A 16282-nucleotide genomic window follows, 5' to 3' on the forward strand; every position below is an offset into this window, starting at 1 on the left:
AGCCCCACATCAGGCTCCTTGCTCAGCGGGGAGTCTGCTTCTCCCTCTCCCTCTGCTCCTCCCCCACTCATGCTTGCTCGATCTCTCTCAATCGCTCACTCTCAAATAAATAAAATCTTTTTAAAAAGGCGGGGCACGCCTGGGTGGCTCAGTCAGTTAAGCGTCTGCCTTTGGCTCAGGCCATGGGATCGAGCCCCACATTGGCTCCGTGCTCGGGGGGCGGGAGGGAGTTCTCCTTCTCCCTCTGCCCCTCCACCTCCCACTACTTGTGCTCTCTCTCTCCCTAATAAATAAATAAAATCTTTAAGAAAATAAAAGAGGGGCGCCTGGGTGGCTCAGTTGTTAAGCATCTGCCTTCGGCTCGGGTCATGGTCTCAGGGTCCTGGGATCGAGCCCCACATCGGGCTCCCTGCTCCATGGGCAGCCTGCTTCTCCCTCTCCTACTCCCCCTGCTTGTGTTCCCTCTCTCGCTGTGTCTCTCTGTCAAATAAATAAAATCTTAAAAAAAAAAGAAAAAAAGAAAAGAAAAGAAAAAAAAAGAAATCATGATCTTGGGTTAGACAATAATTTCTTAGGACACCAAAAGTATAAGCAATGAAAGTAAAAACAGATTGGACTTCAAAATTTTAAAATACTTGTGCTTCAAATGACACCATCAAGAAAATGGAAAGATAGCCCACAGAATGGGAGAAAATATTTGCAAATCATATATCTGATACAGGAGTGGTATAAGAACTTATAAAAAACACTTTATAAAAGTAAAAAGATAAATAACCCAACTAAAGCATGGGCAAATAACTTAAATAGGTATTTCTTCAAAGAAAACATAAAAATGGCCAATAAGCACTTGAAAAGACATTCAATATCATTAGTCATTAGGAAAATGTAAACCAAAACCAAAACAATGAGGTAACACTTTCTACCCATTAAGATGGCTAAAATCAAATGATAGGCAATGACAAGTGTTGACAAGGACGTGGAGAAATTAGAATCCTCATTCCTTTCTGATGAGACTATAAAATGATGCAACCTCTTTGGACCAAAGTTTGGCAGTTCCTTAAAATTTAATCACAGAATTACCATATGACCCAGCAATTCTATTGGTATGTTTATAGCCAAGAGAAATGAAAACTTAGGTCAACCCAAAAACTGGTACAGAGAGGATCATAGTATTACTCCTAACAACCAAACGTAGAAATAATCCAAATGTCTATCAACTGATGAATGGATTTTTTAAATGTAGTATATCCATGCAATGGAAAATTATTCAACCATAAAGAGGAATAAAGCAACAACGATGGGTGCACCTTGAAAACATTACGCTAAGTGAAAGAAGCCAGTATAAAAGACCAGATATTATTCCATTTATATGAAATGTCCAGAATAGGCAAATCCATACAGACAGAAAGTAGCTTTGTGGATGTCATGGAGTTTTTTTTTAGGGTGATGAAAATGTTCTGTAATTAGAAATATTTGCCCAACTCTGTGAATACACTAAAAACCAATGAACTGTATACTTTAAAAGGACAAATTTATTATCTCTGAATCACTCACACATTGCCAGTCACTGTAATATTGTACAGCCACTGTGAGAAACAGTTTATTATAAAACTAAACATCCAGGGGTACCCAGCTGGTTCAGTCCATAGGGCATGCAATTTTTGATCTCGGGTTGCAAGCTTGAGCCCCACATTGGGTGTAGAGATTACTTAAAAATGCAATCTTAAGGGACACCTGGGTGGCTCAGTTGGTTAAGCATCTGCCTTCGGCTCAGGTCATCATCTCAAGGTCCTGGGATGGAGTCCCACATTGGGCTCCTTGATCAGTGGGGAGCCTGCTTCTCCCTCCGCCTGCCGCTCCCCCTGCTTGTGCCTGCGTGCGCGCACTCTCTCTCTCTGACAAATAAAATCTTTAAAAAATATATAACCTTAATAAAATAAAACTAAACATCCAATTACCATATGACCCAGCAATTATATTCTTGGGCATTTATCTTAGAAAAAAGAAAACCTATGTTCAAACAAAAATCTGTACACAAGTGTTCATAGCAGTTTAGTCATAAGAGCCAACAGTGGAAACAGTCCAGATATCCTTCAACAAGTAAAATGTTGAGCCAAACTGTAGTACATTCATTCCATGGAATACTACTCAGCAATAAAAATGAACAAACCAACTTGGATTAATCTCCAGAGTATTATGTTGAGCGAAAAAAAAAAAAAAGATCCCAAAAGATTATAAACCATACAATCCATCTCTGTAACATTTTTGAAATGACGCAATGTTTAAAATGCTAGGGGTTAGTGGTGGGAGTTACTGGAAGGGAGTGGGTATGATTGATTATTAAAGGGATCCCTGTGCTAATGGAACTGTTCAGTATCTTTAGTGGTGGTGGATACATGACCCTATACATGTGTAAAAATGTACAGAACTAAATACACAAAGTCTAGAGAAATCTGTACAAGATAATTGGATTGTATTAATGGCAATATATCTGTGGTGATGCTGTACTACAGTTTTGTAAAATGTTACTACTGGAGCAAACTGGGTGAAGGATACAGGAGATCTCTATTATTCTTTACAACTGTATGTAATTCTATAGTTATCTCAATTTTAAAAAAGTAATTGCCTCTCAGGGACAGAATTAAGTACAGGAAAGAATAGGGCAGGGATTGCTGGTTTTCATGAGAAACTTTTTTGTACTATTTTATCTTATTTGTAAGCATATATTATTGATTAAAAAGAAAGAACACCTTCTCCCTTAAATGATGCATATATGTGAAGTACTTGACAATAAACATTAGCTCTCTTTCCCTTCCATTTTAAGGATAATGTAGACTAAGATGTCAATACTAAGTAGTCTAATTCTGAATAGAGCCACCAGTAAGTCATCCAATGAGATTATCAAGGACTAAAATTGGAACCTTAAGGTATTCCTACCAAGATAACTATGAGAGAATCCCTCACCATCACTGAACAACTTTAAAACTAAGCCCTCTTCCTAGTCCTTCTTCAGCAAGCTGAAAGAAGTAATTCCAGGGAAATCTAGAGGCAAAGTAATAGAGGATGTATGATAGGTTTGTCCTCATATAAAAATCCTTTCATTATCATGGTGTTTTATTATTATTAACTGCTTTCATTACCGCTAACACTGAGTGCTTATGTGTTCAGCATATCATTTCATGCATTCTCATCATTTAATCCTCATACTAATGCTGAAAGATATAGGTATTATTTCCATTTTGTAGACAAAAAAACTACAACTTAGAAATGTTAGGTCTTTGCCCTAGTCAGAGAGCTAGTAAGCAACGTCAATATTTTCCCCCATGCACATCTAATTACAGAAATAGGGATTCTAGCCACTGACTCTGCCTTATCTCATCTTAACAAAAGTGCCTAACAATAACTATAATGTACACCTTCCACACAAAGAAGGTACCACTGGCTGAGTTTCTGACTGAGTATTTGGGAATTCTCTGAGTATCTGGGAATTCACTGGGACATTTTTAAGTCTCAAGCCCATTCATTTTATCAGTCACTAGCTTGCTCCCAATCATGTCTCCCCTACCATTCTGCACTCTATGGCCAACAACTCCAGTATTGCCTTTCAAGCATTAAGACTCCTTCCCTTCTACCAATTCACTTTACCAATCACCAATCCACAGGGCTACTGTAGAAAGACCCCAAAATGAGAACTTCCTTCCTATTTTCTTATTACATATCCTTGGGCAATGCTGGTAAACAGTCTTAATCATTCCCTAGCTCTCTATTCACACACACATACACACAATCACATACATACACCAATTCCATACCCACACTTCCCTTTACTTCTCCATGTCACTGTCATAGCTCAAGTCATCACATCTTCCCCAAGGTTAAAATCTGAGTTCTCCTTCCCTATGGTCTCAGAGTAAAAATGTTCCTAGTCTTCAAAATTAAGCCCTTTCTGTAACAGAATCCAATCTTTATAGTAAAGGGTCCTTATTTTCTCCACTGGCTCCATCTTTCCTGCTTCAAAGAAGGAAAATGTTTCCTTTCTTGAGAAACACTTTTCACTTGAAATGTAGCCCTGTGTACTCTTCAATTCAAACAGACATATACACTGCATTTAATTAATACTTACCACCATACCCTTGTCATTATGCAAGAAGCACCAGAAATAAAGTAAGCTTTTTGATGAGAACCCAAAAGATTAAGGAAGGAGGGTGTCACCAGGAAGATATAATTTCCCTTTTCTCCCTTTTAGGATCTTGCCAAGATAGTTTTTCCTTCGGTGGGAAAAGAGTGGAGAGAACAGGGAGAGCTACAATTCAGTCTGAGGAGGTAAAAGGAACCGTGAGTAAAGGGGAAGACCAGGAAATCTCAAAAGGTAAGCAACTGGGAGAGAAAGGGAGTATTTGTGGTCATTCCTGGCTTTTAGCAAGGAAAGGGAACACAAAGCATAAAGGAAAAAAGAACTTGAAGCGACAGTGAGGGGCCTAAGTCAGGAGGGAAGAAAGAACTAAAATACTCCTAGCCTTTGAGCAACTGCCTTCCACAATCTATCCCCTGGGCTGAAGTTTCACATATCTGTACATCCTAACTCAGGTAAGAAGCAACTAATTCTCCTCAACCTTTCTGTTTTTCAGAGGTTCAACTTCTGGATCACCATTGATTCTCCCCTCTTCATCTTTCAATTTCAGTGCCTATCTCCTCTTCCATTTATAATTTATCAACTCAGTCCTCTCCCAACACCATTCCCAATTCTACTGCTTTAGTCCATGACCATATCAACTGTCATCTTAAGAGTCCAGAAAGATTTCTGTGGCTTGTCCAAAATCACAAAATTAGTTATTTGCAGAGCTGAGGCTGGTACCCAAGTCTTCTAAGTTATTTCCCTATGTTTCTTCAGAGCTAGAATACTTGCAAATCTGGCTCCTGGGTGGCTCAGTCATTAAGCGTCTGCCTTCGGTTCAGGTCATGATCCCAGGGTCCTGGGATCGAGCCCCACATCGGGCTCCCTGCTCTGCGGGAAGCCTGCTTCTCCCTCTCCCACTCCCCCTGCTTGTGTTCCCTCTCTCGCTGTGTCTCTCTCTGTCAAATAAGTAAAATCTTAAAAAAAATAAAAAAAAGAATACTTGCAAATCTTCTGAACTAGTACCCCTTCCATTCATTCATCAGATATTTATTAGGTACTTAATATGCACAAGGGGTTATGGCAGGTGCTCTGGGGGACATGGCGTGAAGACATAATCTTAAAATGTCTACGTTATTAGGATAAGTACAAGTAAACCTAATACAAGACATGAAGCTATAAGAATGATATGTACAAAGTTTCACAGGAATACAGAATAAAGTCCATTTACAACTGGGATGATCAGAAAGAAGGTGGGATTTGAGGTGCACCTTGACAGATGATCAAGGTTCCAATAAGCAGAAATGGAAGAAATGGCATTACTCCAAACCAAGAACATGAGTAAATACCAAGAAGCAAGAAAGTACCGTGAAAACAGTCATTTACTTTACCTAAAGGATAAATAATGAACAAAGTTAAGGAATAAGGTATGGCCACTTTGTAGAAGCTGTGAATAACAGGATGAGAGCCTGAACAAAAGCAAGGTCTGGAAGTGACTACCTGCGTACAAATCCTGGCTTCTTCACTTCATTGCTTTGTGACCTTGGGCAAAGTACTTAACCTCTCTGCTATACCTCAGTTTTCTTGTCCATAAAATGAGACTAACAGAACCTGTTTAATAGGACTGTTGAATTAAATAAGTTAATACATATCACGTATTAAGTCCAAAATAAATGATTATGTAGTCAATAAGAAGTAAAATGATGCTTAAGCAGAGGAATAACAATATAATTAAAGTGATTTCTCTAAGGGAAAGTCATCTCAGAAGATGGAACAGGAACATGCTTCATGGCTGGTACCACAAAACCACTCCAAGCAGGGAGTACTTTGGACCTGACCTAGGGTGGCAGAAAAGGGAGGGAAAAAAACCTGAGGATCTGTACTGTGGGAATCTGGCCAAGCTCCCAGAGTATATGTGGAGCAAACTAGTTTTGGTCCAACAAACACTAAAATTACTTGGCCCCTAGACTCCTACTATAAAATAAGAATAATAGTCAGAATTTGCTAAGAAAAAAATTTTCATAAGGACTAAATACTTTGACATAAGGACACTGAACCTGACAGCAATGAGAAAAATGCATAGTGCTAACTACTGGTGACCCAGACATGGATAAAACAGATATGTGTTTCTCCTCGTGGAATTTGGAGCATGTTCCCAGTGGAGTTCAGATGGTATTCTTTGACAAGACAGTGAACTCTTCATGATTCTAACAGAGTCTTTACCCCTTTGCTTCAAACCTCTTGTATTTTAGAGATACATTTTATTATAACATCTTTATGATAACTAGAAATAATTTTAAATAGGAAGTATGTGATTGAAAATTGTGCCTTGTTATCTGTTCTTACCATATTATAATTTAACCAAGAAAGTTGAGAAGAGTGAAAGCATATGTATTAAAGTAAGGGAAATGTACAATTCACCTTGTAACCATTGATAACACCTTATATAATTTTCCCAGACTGGTTTATCATGTAACAATAAAGAAAACTTTTCTAGGGGAAAAAAAAAAAAAAACCCTGGGGAAAAACTATTGGGGTAGCTAGCCTCCAAGATGGCTCCCTATCATTCCTACCTTTTAGCATTCACATCCTCTCTAGTCCCCTCTCACACTGTACCAGGTTGATCTGTGATGAAGAGAACAGGATGGAAGAGATGGTATGTCACTTCTGACACTTATAAAAGACACCAGGGCCTCTTTCTTAGCCCATCCCTCTCTCTTTCTCTTCAGAAAGCCAGTTGCCATGTTGTGAGAACTGCACTATGGAAGTGGCAAGGAACTGACCCTTGCCAACAAACAGATGGGTGAATTTAGAAGTGGATCCTACAGCCTCAGTGACCCTTTGACTGCCACTTGTAGGAGACCCTGAGCTGGAACCAGCCTGTTGACCCATTCCCAGATTTCTGACCTTCAGAAACTATATGAAAAAATAAGCATTTGTTTTAAGCTGCTTCAGTTTTGAGATAATTCGTTAAACAGCAATAGATCACTAATACAATTATTGAAAAGAAAAACTGATAAGTTCCTGAGAGTCTCAAGTCAAAAACTAAGATTTCTAAGTTAGGATGTAATGTGAATGCCTGACACTAAATTTTTCGTTGCCAAGGCATCCATTTTAGAAGACATCATCTTGAATAAACATAGCACCAGTTACATGACAATTACTAGCAAATCGGCATGATAAGGAATTAAGCCGTCCCTCCCTCCTCAAGAAGGTCCCGCTTTCAAAACACCTTTCAAAACACCCTCGATAACCTACAGTTAAACCTACATAACTGACCATTTGAGTGACCCTGCTTCTTCCTTCTGGTGCCCTAATTCCCACTCTTAGGCTTTAAATTAGCCAATAAAGGGGCACCTGGGTGGCTCAGTTGGTTAAGCAACTGCCTTCGGCTCAAGTCATGATCCTGGAGCCCTGGGATCGAGTCCCGCATCAGGCTCCCTGCTCAGCAGGGAGTCTGCTTCTCCCTCTGACCCTCCCCCCTCTCATGTACTCGCTCTCTCTCATTCTCTCTCTCTCAAATAAAAATAAACAAAATCTTTAAAAAATAAATAAATAAATAAATAAATAAATTAGCCAATAAAGAATTAACCTCCAAAACCCTAGATATCCCACCCTCAGACCCTAATAAAAGCAGACCCCAAGTTCTCTTGCTCTCCTTCTCCCCCAGCCTCCCTCAACCTCGCAGTGTGGCCCTTGGGTGTGCAATATAACCTCCAGGACCTGTGAGTAATAAATCTCATTCCTCAAAGTTCCCTGATGGATTTTGCTGAAGTGCATCCTGCAATCATAATAACCACAAGGTCTGCTCAGCCACAACAGTGGCTCTGGTTGGGAGAAATGGCTTGCTACAAGTAATGTGGGGGCCCAGGCAAGTGCCTCAGGCATTCCTAGCCAAGCATCACTATGAATAGGATGAGACCAACACAACGCAAAAGAAACTATTAGGGCTTAGTGGACTAAGGATATGAAATTGATGACTTCATGATACACTGAGTTTAAACTGAGCTCAAGGAAAAGTCAGCTATATAGAGTGACAGCTAACATCAATCTATGAGATTGCAGAGAACAAATTTATAAAAAAAAAAAAAGCACAAGGTCAAAAATTAGAACATGGCAGGAAAAGAGTAAAGAGAAGTAAATAAGGGGTGCCTGGGTGGCGGCTCAGTCAGTTAAGCATCCAACTCTTGATTTTGGCTCAGGTCATTATCTCAGGGTTGTGAGACTGAGCCCAGAGTCCAGCTCTGCACTCAGTGGGGAGTCTGCTTGAGATTCCTCCCTCACCTCCTGCCCCTTCCCCCACCTCATGCACTCACACTCTCCTCTCTATATAAAAATAAATCTTTAAAGAGAAGTAAATGAGCAGATGCAAGACAGGAAGAGAATCAGGATAGCAAGTCAGGCACACTTGCCCCCCTCCTCAAAAAAAAAGAATTAAATAAAAGTAAGTGATGTGTCAAATGCTACAGTGACCATGAGTTAACAATTTCATGTAATTCCTTGATTTTTTTTCACATTTGAATATTTCTGGAATCAGAATGTGTCTTACAATCAATAGGTATGTTTGACATAGGTTTCTTTTACTCCCTATAATCAGTTACAAAATTCACAGTGTCTGACAACTGATGATATTCCAGAAGCAAAGAAACATAATAAGCAAGTTAAACCTGTATATGTGGACTATTTTTTCAAGAAGGTTTTTTTATTTTTGTTTTGTTTTGTTTTTTGTAAAAGGAAAAGGAGTCAAAAAGGATGCACTCAGAGACATCTGGGTGGCTTAGTCAGGTAAGCCCAACTCTTGATTTCACTCAGGTCATGAGATCAAGCTCCCCTCCCCGCCCCCTCCCCGCCCCCCCGCCGTGGGCTCTGCGCTGAGCATGGAGCCCCCCTTCAGATTCTCTCTCTACCTTTCCCTCTGCTCCTCCCCCCTGCTGGAGCGCTCTCTCTTGGGGGAAAAAAAGAAAGCACTGTTTGCTTTTTAAAATTTTGTTTTAATATGATGAGACAAGCATATTTGTAAGCAAGGAACTTAGAAACAGCTTAAAAAGGTAATGGACACGTGAGTGCCAAGACAAACACAACTCACGGAAGAAAAAGATGTACTCACAAATACAGGTACAATCATCTAAATATCATTAATGCAGTACTTCCTTTACACGTACTCCGTGTCCAGACACTGTGGTTTAAGTTGGTATACACAGTTTGGCAGCGGTTAGCTTTAGACTCCTCTCCCACTGACGCAGGAATAGAAGATTCAGAAACAGTTTAGAATAGAAAGGAAAAGTGTGGCAACAGAGATCTCTGGGGAAAAAATGGTACATCCATTCCAATATCCACCGCTGTCTTCGTGTGTACCGGACAGTCAAAAAGAGACAATGCCAAACACTAGAGAGCGTAAATATATCTCACATGCTAGTTCCAGATTCAACTCCTGTTGCTCACTTCCATCACCTCTCCGGCTGCGACCTCTCGCCTTTCCCAGAGAAGTGGCTCTCCCCTCCGCACCTCCAGTGGTTTTTCTCCCGGCCCTCCCATCCCACCCGGAAGGCGCGACCCCGACGGCCCGCGGAGGCCTCAATACGCACACCTGTGCAAGAGACCGACCTCAGAAGAGGCAAACCGCGACGTGGGTTCTATCCATGCTCACCCACGGAAGATGCCGCAGCCTAGCCTAAGATCACCGTCTACACAGCGCCCACCTCTCACCCCTACCAGCCTGAGGCCAGCCACGCGCTCCTTGAGCTCCGTTTGCCCGGCCCATGGGGAATAGAGGGGAGTGGGGACACACTGGCGCGCGGAGGGGGAAGGAGGAGGGCGCTCCAGAGCGACCAGCAGAGACAGCGCAGAGACCGCACGCTTGGCCTGACGCGGGTTCCCAACCCAGAACTTACTTACCTTCCGGCCACTAGAGCTACCGCTGCTGGACATCTCCAGGTACACCGCCTCCGCCCACGCGCTCAGGCTCCCCAAAGGCGCGCTCCTTGCTCAAGGCGCCGGAAGGCTGCGCGCCTCCGAACGCTCAGGGCGCGCCATATCGCGCGCTGCAATTGGCGGGCGCTCGGGCAGGGGGCGCGGCTTCTCCGGGCGCCCTGCCCTCTCGGCTCTTTGCGCCACGCGTGCGTTGCGATTGGAGGACGCTCGGGTGGGGGGCGGGGCTTCTCAACCACTCGACTGCACAGACTTAATATGGCTGGGTTGTGACTGGAGTCGTCAGTGTTCACCACCTCTGTGAGTACGCTGCTCATGGCACTTATCGCTGAGGCTTGGGATTCTGTGGAGGGAGCTCTGGGAGGACTGCATTGCTGCCCACGGAGTTCCTGGTTGGGGAGCTGCTGGGCGGGTTCTTGGCGGGGGGTCAGACTCCAAGTGTTTTTCAAATAAAGTTCTTAGGTGGTCTGTTTTGTCAAGCAACAACTGACCTTAAATAAAAACTCGAGGGGCCCCTGGGTGGGTCTAGAGTTATCACTAGGACCAGTGGCCAGCTGACACCCAGAACTAATAATGAGCAGAACCAAAGGAAGTCTCTGGGGGCCCAAGACCTATTAAATCCCTTTAAAAAGGGGAGGATTTTGGCAGCAAACTGTCAGATTTTTCAGACCTGACCCCTCTATGTCTGACCACTTCATTTTTTTTTTTTAAGATTTTATTTATTTGATACACAGAGAGAGAACACAAGCAGGGAGAGCGGCAGGGAGAGGGAGAAGCGGGCTCCCTCAGCAGGGAGCCCGATGTAGGACTCGATCCCAGGACACTGGAATCATGACCTGAGCCGAAGGCAGACGCTTAGCCACCCAGGCGTCTGACCACTTCAAAAAGGCAACTGCCGCCCAAGGCTCAGCGGGATTGATCTCCACACAGAACCGAGATCCTTCACTGCTTGAACATAATAAGCAGTAAGTGCTGAGAGCTGACCAGACTAGACAGAGGCCCTATCTCAACTGCAGTGCCCACAGACTTAGCGTTTGGTTCGTTAACTTCCTACACCTTTCCATTATCTTGTTTGTTGTGTGGTTTGTCTTATGCCCTGCTCTGTGTGCTGTGTAAGAAGCCAAGTATAATCAATCACATGGTGAAATATCATTGAGTTTGGAATCCTGAACCTGCTTTATAATTGTGATTTAACTTTGCTTTATGATTGAATAAAGCTTGACATTGTGAAAAGACACAGCTCGTGTGTGTGCCTTCGTAGCATGCTCATGACAATGGCTGTCAGTTAAGCCTCCAACTGTTGATCTCAGCTCAGGTCTTGATCTCAGGGTGGTGAGTTCAAGCCCAAGGCTCCCAGTGTGGAGCCTACTTAAAACAAAAAACAAACAAAAAAACTTTGAAGTAGGCTACAAATTCGATAAGCAATACTTAAGGAATGGTTCTCAAACTGGTCAAACCAAAAGAAAGGAGTGTTCTTTCCCCATCTCTTGAAGTGGGGGTAGGTTAGGTATCCAGAGCAGAAATTCTCAAATTTAGGACAATTAAAATCCCCAAGAGGATTTGCAATAACAGGGATGACTAATTTCGGATTCTGTAGGTCTAAGGTGGTGCCAGAGAACTTGTATTTCTGACAAGTTCCCAAAAGTTATTTGATGGGGAGAACAAATGTAAAAGACATAGAAAAAAAAAATTAAACTGCTTTCCAACGTACAGCCATTGACAAGTACTTGAGACAGGCAGGAGTATAGCTGCGTCGACGTTAATACTTTGCTAGATAGAGGCAAAAGGCAACCTTAGCTTAACATTAGCCTGACCTTCAGGATCCTAAGGCCATACCACCCTGGACGCGCCTGATCTCGTCTGATCTCGGAAGCTAAGCAGGGTCGGGCCTGGTTAGTACTTGGATGGGAGTCTCCTTTAACCTAAAAATTCCTTGGGAAACTTCCTTTATCTCGGTCCACCCCCCAAGATATATGTTAGCAATCATCCTCCAAGCATATCGCCCACGATACACATCTAAAGGGTCTCATGACAAAGGTTTTACTGGATAGTAAATGTAGTAAATGACCTTTTCCTAACAACAGCTAGCCTCTCTAGGTCCTGGAAACCTTGCTTCCAAATTCCTGAGAGACTTACACTATCCCTAACTCACTCCCAACTTGAAAGTATATAATCAGCCATACCTCACAACCCCAGCACAGCTCTTTCTGCCCACACGTCCTGTTCCTATGCTTTAATAAAACCATCTTTTTGCACCAAAGACATATCAAGAATTCTTTCTTGGCTGTTTGCTCCCAAACCCCAACATTTTCACATCAATATTGTTAATGCTGGTCCTGTAACTCACTTTGGGAAGTAGAGGCAACCACCATTTCTTAGATCCCACAAGTGTCTCAGCACTTTGAGAAGTAAATATAAAACAAAACACAAGGGGAAGAGGAGCTGGGACTGAGTGGAAACTGAATTAGATCATGAAGCCTAACTAGGTAGGAATATTCTGTAATAAAAGCGTCTGTTGTAGAAAAACCTAAAATGATGATTTAAGCAAGTTGAGAAAGTGTCAGCCTGGGGAAGAGAAAAGAATTCTTTATTGTACCCTCAAAAGTATAGTGGAAGTGGAGTTTGGTCTTCTGCTTCAATTTATCCATCTTCCCTATACATCTGCCATTGTTGCCTCAATTAGGCCTTATAACACAGTTTGACCATCTTATTCCATCTCTGCTTTGGCTCTCAATTTTATATCTACAATCAGACCTCTCCATGCTGCTCAGCTATAGCCCCTTAACACTACCTGCTTGTCATTGCCACCTGAATGTCTGAGAAACTCTTCAACCTAAATTTTTCTCCTCCCCAAAAATGATAATTCTCCATCTCAGTAGTGGCACTGACATCCATCCAGTAGCTCATGCTGAAACCTGGGATTTTCGTGAACATTTTTGTCTCTCTTATCAAAATCCGGCCTGTCCCACCTCCCATTTGTAAATTTCTCAGCTATCCACTCATTCTCCACTGCCACTACCATATTCCAGGCCACTAATTTCTTTTGCCCAAACTACTCAGTAGCTTCTAACCAGTATCCACTAATACAGTCTTGCCCCCATCTACCATATACATAGAATCCATTCTCCATATACACATTCCAGTGATGTCTATGCTGTCCATATTAGTCTTCCTTTCAGTTGCCAAATGTACCCTGGGGCCTCCGGGTCTATGGATCTGCTACTCCATTTGCCTGAAAGGCTCTGGCCTTCTTCTGCCATGTACCTTCATACACAGCTATTGAAAATTGTTGACCCTGGGAGATAGGTACATAGAGGTTTAATATATTACTACTTCTACTTTTCAAACATTTGAAAATAATTTTTAAAATTTTAAGTTGGGGGTGCCTGGGTGGCTCAGTAGTTGAGCATCTGCCTTCAGCTCAGGTCATGATCCCAGGGTCCTGGAATCGAGCCCCGCGTCATGCTCCCTGCTCGGCGGGAAGCCTGCTTCTCCCTCTCCCACTCCCCCTGCTTGTGTTCCTGCTATCGCTATCTCTCTCTCTGTCAATAAGTGAAATCTTTAAAAAAAAAATTTTAAGTTGAGATTTTTAAAAACTAAAAACAGAAAACAAACAAAAACAAAAACAAAAAGAAACAAACAAAAAACCCAGAACTCGATCTTAGTTTCTCTGAACTCTCAAAGCTGAGCCTCCCTGTTCATTTTTATGGACCCTACGCTTCTTTGAAGGTGTTATAATAATCATAATCTAAAAATTGTAATTATCATCTGGTTCCACCTCCACCAAAAGGTAGTACCATTTCTGTCTTCTTGACCTTTATATCCTCAGCACTTAGCACAATGTCTTCCATATACAAAGCACTCAGATATTTGCTTGAATGAATGAATAAACTAATAATTATTAAATAATTATTTCTAATAATTTGTTTGAGGTCTCACAGCTACAAAGTGTTTAGGATTAGAACTCATGTGTGACACCAAGGTCCATGTTTTCTCCATTCTACCATTCATAAAATAGTATAATTATGAGGAATTTTCAGTTGAACAGAGAGGCTTAGCAAAAGTCAATTATCCATAAGAAAGATAAGCCTGTGCTGGAATGCATTTTTGAATATTTGTCTTGTCAACAAATATTTGATGCCAAAACATAAAAACAAGTGCAAAAACTTTTCTTTTAACTCTTTTCTCATCAAACTTTTTGGCCTAGTTCTTGTTTTGCAGATATCTAGGGTTTTTTGTGTGTGGTTTTCACTCTGCTTACAAGGATCCTAAGGATTCCATAAAAGGGCCATTGGAGTCTGTGATGGGGGCAACAATCACAACAGATCTCTACTATACCACCAGGGCAGCTCTTCTTCCCTCTGTTTTAAAAATAGGGTGAGACTTCATATAAAGAAAAATATACATAAGGGAGAAATGTTTGAAATCTACTAGTCTATATCCTTTTCTAGCCTCGTAGTTAAGAATGCAGTGGACTACAACTGAAGCCAAGGTTTGAATGTGAAAAAATGAAACTGTAAAGGTATCAGAATAAATAATAATCAAAATTCATTTACAATCTTGGGGGGGTGTTTCTAACTATGACTCAAAATTCACTACTCATGATAGAGAAGATTGATATACTCCTCATGATACAAAAGATTGATATACTCCTCATGATACAAAAGGTTGATAAATTCCACTGTGTAAATGCCTTAATTTATGCATGGCAAAAACTACAACAAATAAAGTAAAAGACAAATGACACAGTAGGAAGAATACTTGACACTCCTCTCATGTAAAAAAAATACTCCCCTAAAGTATAAATTACTCTTGAAATCAGGAAAAGAATGACCAACAACCCAATAGAACATGGGCAAAGACATGAAGCGTTCAAAGAAAAAGGGACACAAATACCCTTTATATATATGAAAAATGTGGCACCTCGTGAGAAATACAAATTAAAACTGCACACTGAAAATATTGGTTAAAATCTAAATATTTGATAAAACACATTAGGGTAAAGGCATTCTCATAAACTGCTAATGGAAGTACAAAATCATAACACCCCTATCAAGGGGAATTTGGCAATATTTTTCAAAATTACAAGTGCATTTATGCTTTAAACTAGTAATCTCCTTCTAGGAATTATTTCTACAGATATACATGCACACATATGAAATGATATGTATATAAGGATATTTATTGCAGTATTATTTGCAACAGTAAAAGACTAGAAATAACCAAAGTACTCATTTACATAAAGGAGACTATCAAATAACCCATGGTACACCTTCACAATGATCCCTAGGATATATTTTAAAAAGCAAAGGGCGGAATAGAGTTCATAGCATGTTGCCTTTCTAAGGGTATGAAATCAGGGAAAGACTTATTATTTGTATTTGCTTGTGTCTGCATGAAGATACACATATAGAAGAAAAAAACCTTATTTTATTTTTTTTCATCTAACATCTTCTTATCTTTTTAAAAAAATATTTTTACTGGGGCGCCTGGGTGGCTCAGTCGTTGAGCGTCTGCCTTCGGCTCAGGTCAGGATCCCAGGGATCTCTGCTCATCAGGAAGCCTGCTTCTCCCTCTCCCACTCCCCCTGCTTGTGTTCCCTCTCTCACTGTCCCTCTCTCTGTGTCAAAATAAATAAAATCTTTTAAAAAAAATATTTTTATTTAAATTCAATTAACCAACATATAGTACATCATTAGTTTTTTTTTTTTAATTTTATTATGTTATGTTAGTCACCATACAATACATCATTAGTTTTTGATGTAGTGATCCACGATCCATTGTTTTCATATAACACCCAGTGCTCCATGCAGTACGTGCCCTCCTTAATACCCATCACTGGGCTAACCCATCCCCCCTCCCCCTTCCCCTCTAAAACCCTGTTTGTTTCTCAGGTCCATAGTCTCTCATGGTTCATCTCTCCCTCCAATTCCCCCCCCCCCATTTTTCCCTTCCTTCTCCTAATGTCCTCCATGTTATTCCTTATGTTCCACAAATAAGTGAAACCATATGATAATCGACTTTCTCTGCTTGAATTATTTCACTTAGCATAATCTCCTCCAGTCCCATCCATGTTGATGTAAAAGTTGGGTATTCATCTTTTCTGATGGCTGAGTAATATTCCATTGTACATATGGACCACATCTTCTTTATCCATTCATCTGTTAAAGGGCATCTCGGCTCTTTCCACAGTTTGGCTATTGTGGACATTGCTGCTATGAACATTGGGGTGCATATGGC

At 41.1% G+C, this 16282-nt stretch overlaps 1 protein-coding gene across 6 annotated transcripts in view; it reads right to left on the minus strand.

Moving 5' to 3' along the window:
- The window catches only part of SPIDR (scaffold protein involved in DNA repair), a 602461-nt gene extending 592310 nt beyond the window's left edge, over positions 1–10151 (minus strand). For 2 of the 6 annotated variants that reach the window (XM_078072415.1, XM_078072413.1), the window contains exon 1: positions 10010–10142. Coding sequence is in view for 3 of the 6 variants with exons in the window: in XM_078072412.1 (XP_077928538.1) it covers positions 10010–10042 (33 nt within the window). In the remaining 3 variants the exon portion in view is untranslated. Of the gene's footprint in view, positions 1–10009 lie in introns of all 6 variants that reach the window. The other 4 variants (XM_078072411.1, XM_078072410.1, XM_078072412.1 and 1 more) reach the window with 3 other exon arrangements.
- Between the last annotated feature and the right edge of the window lie 6131 nt (positions 10152–16282).

Source organism: Halichoerus grypus, chromosome 5 (assembly GCF_964656455.1).
Source record: "Halichoerus grypus chromosome 5, mHalGry1.hap1.1, whole genome shotgun sequence".
Taxonomy (NCBI): domain Eukaryota; kingdom Metazoa; phylum Chordata; class Mammalia; order Carnivora; family Phocidae; genus Halichoerus; species Halichoerus grypus.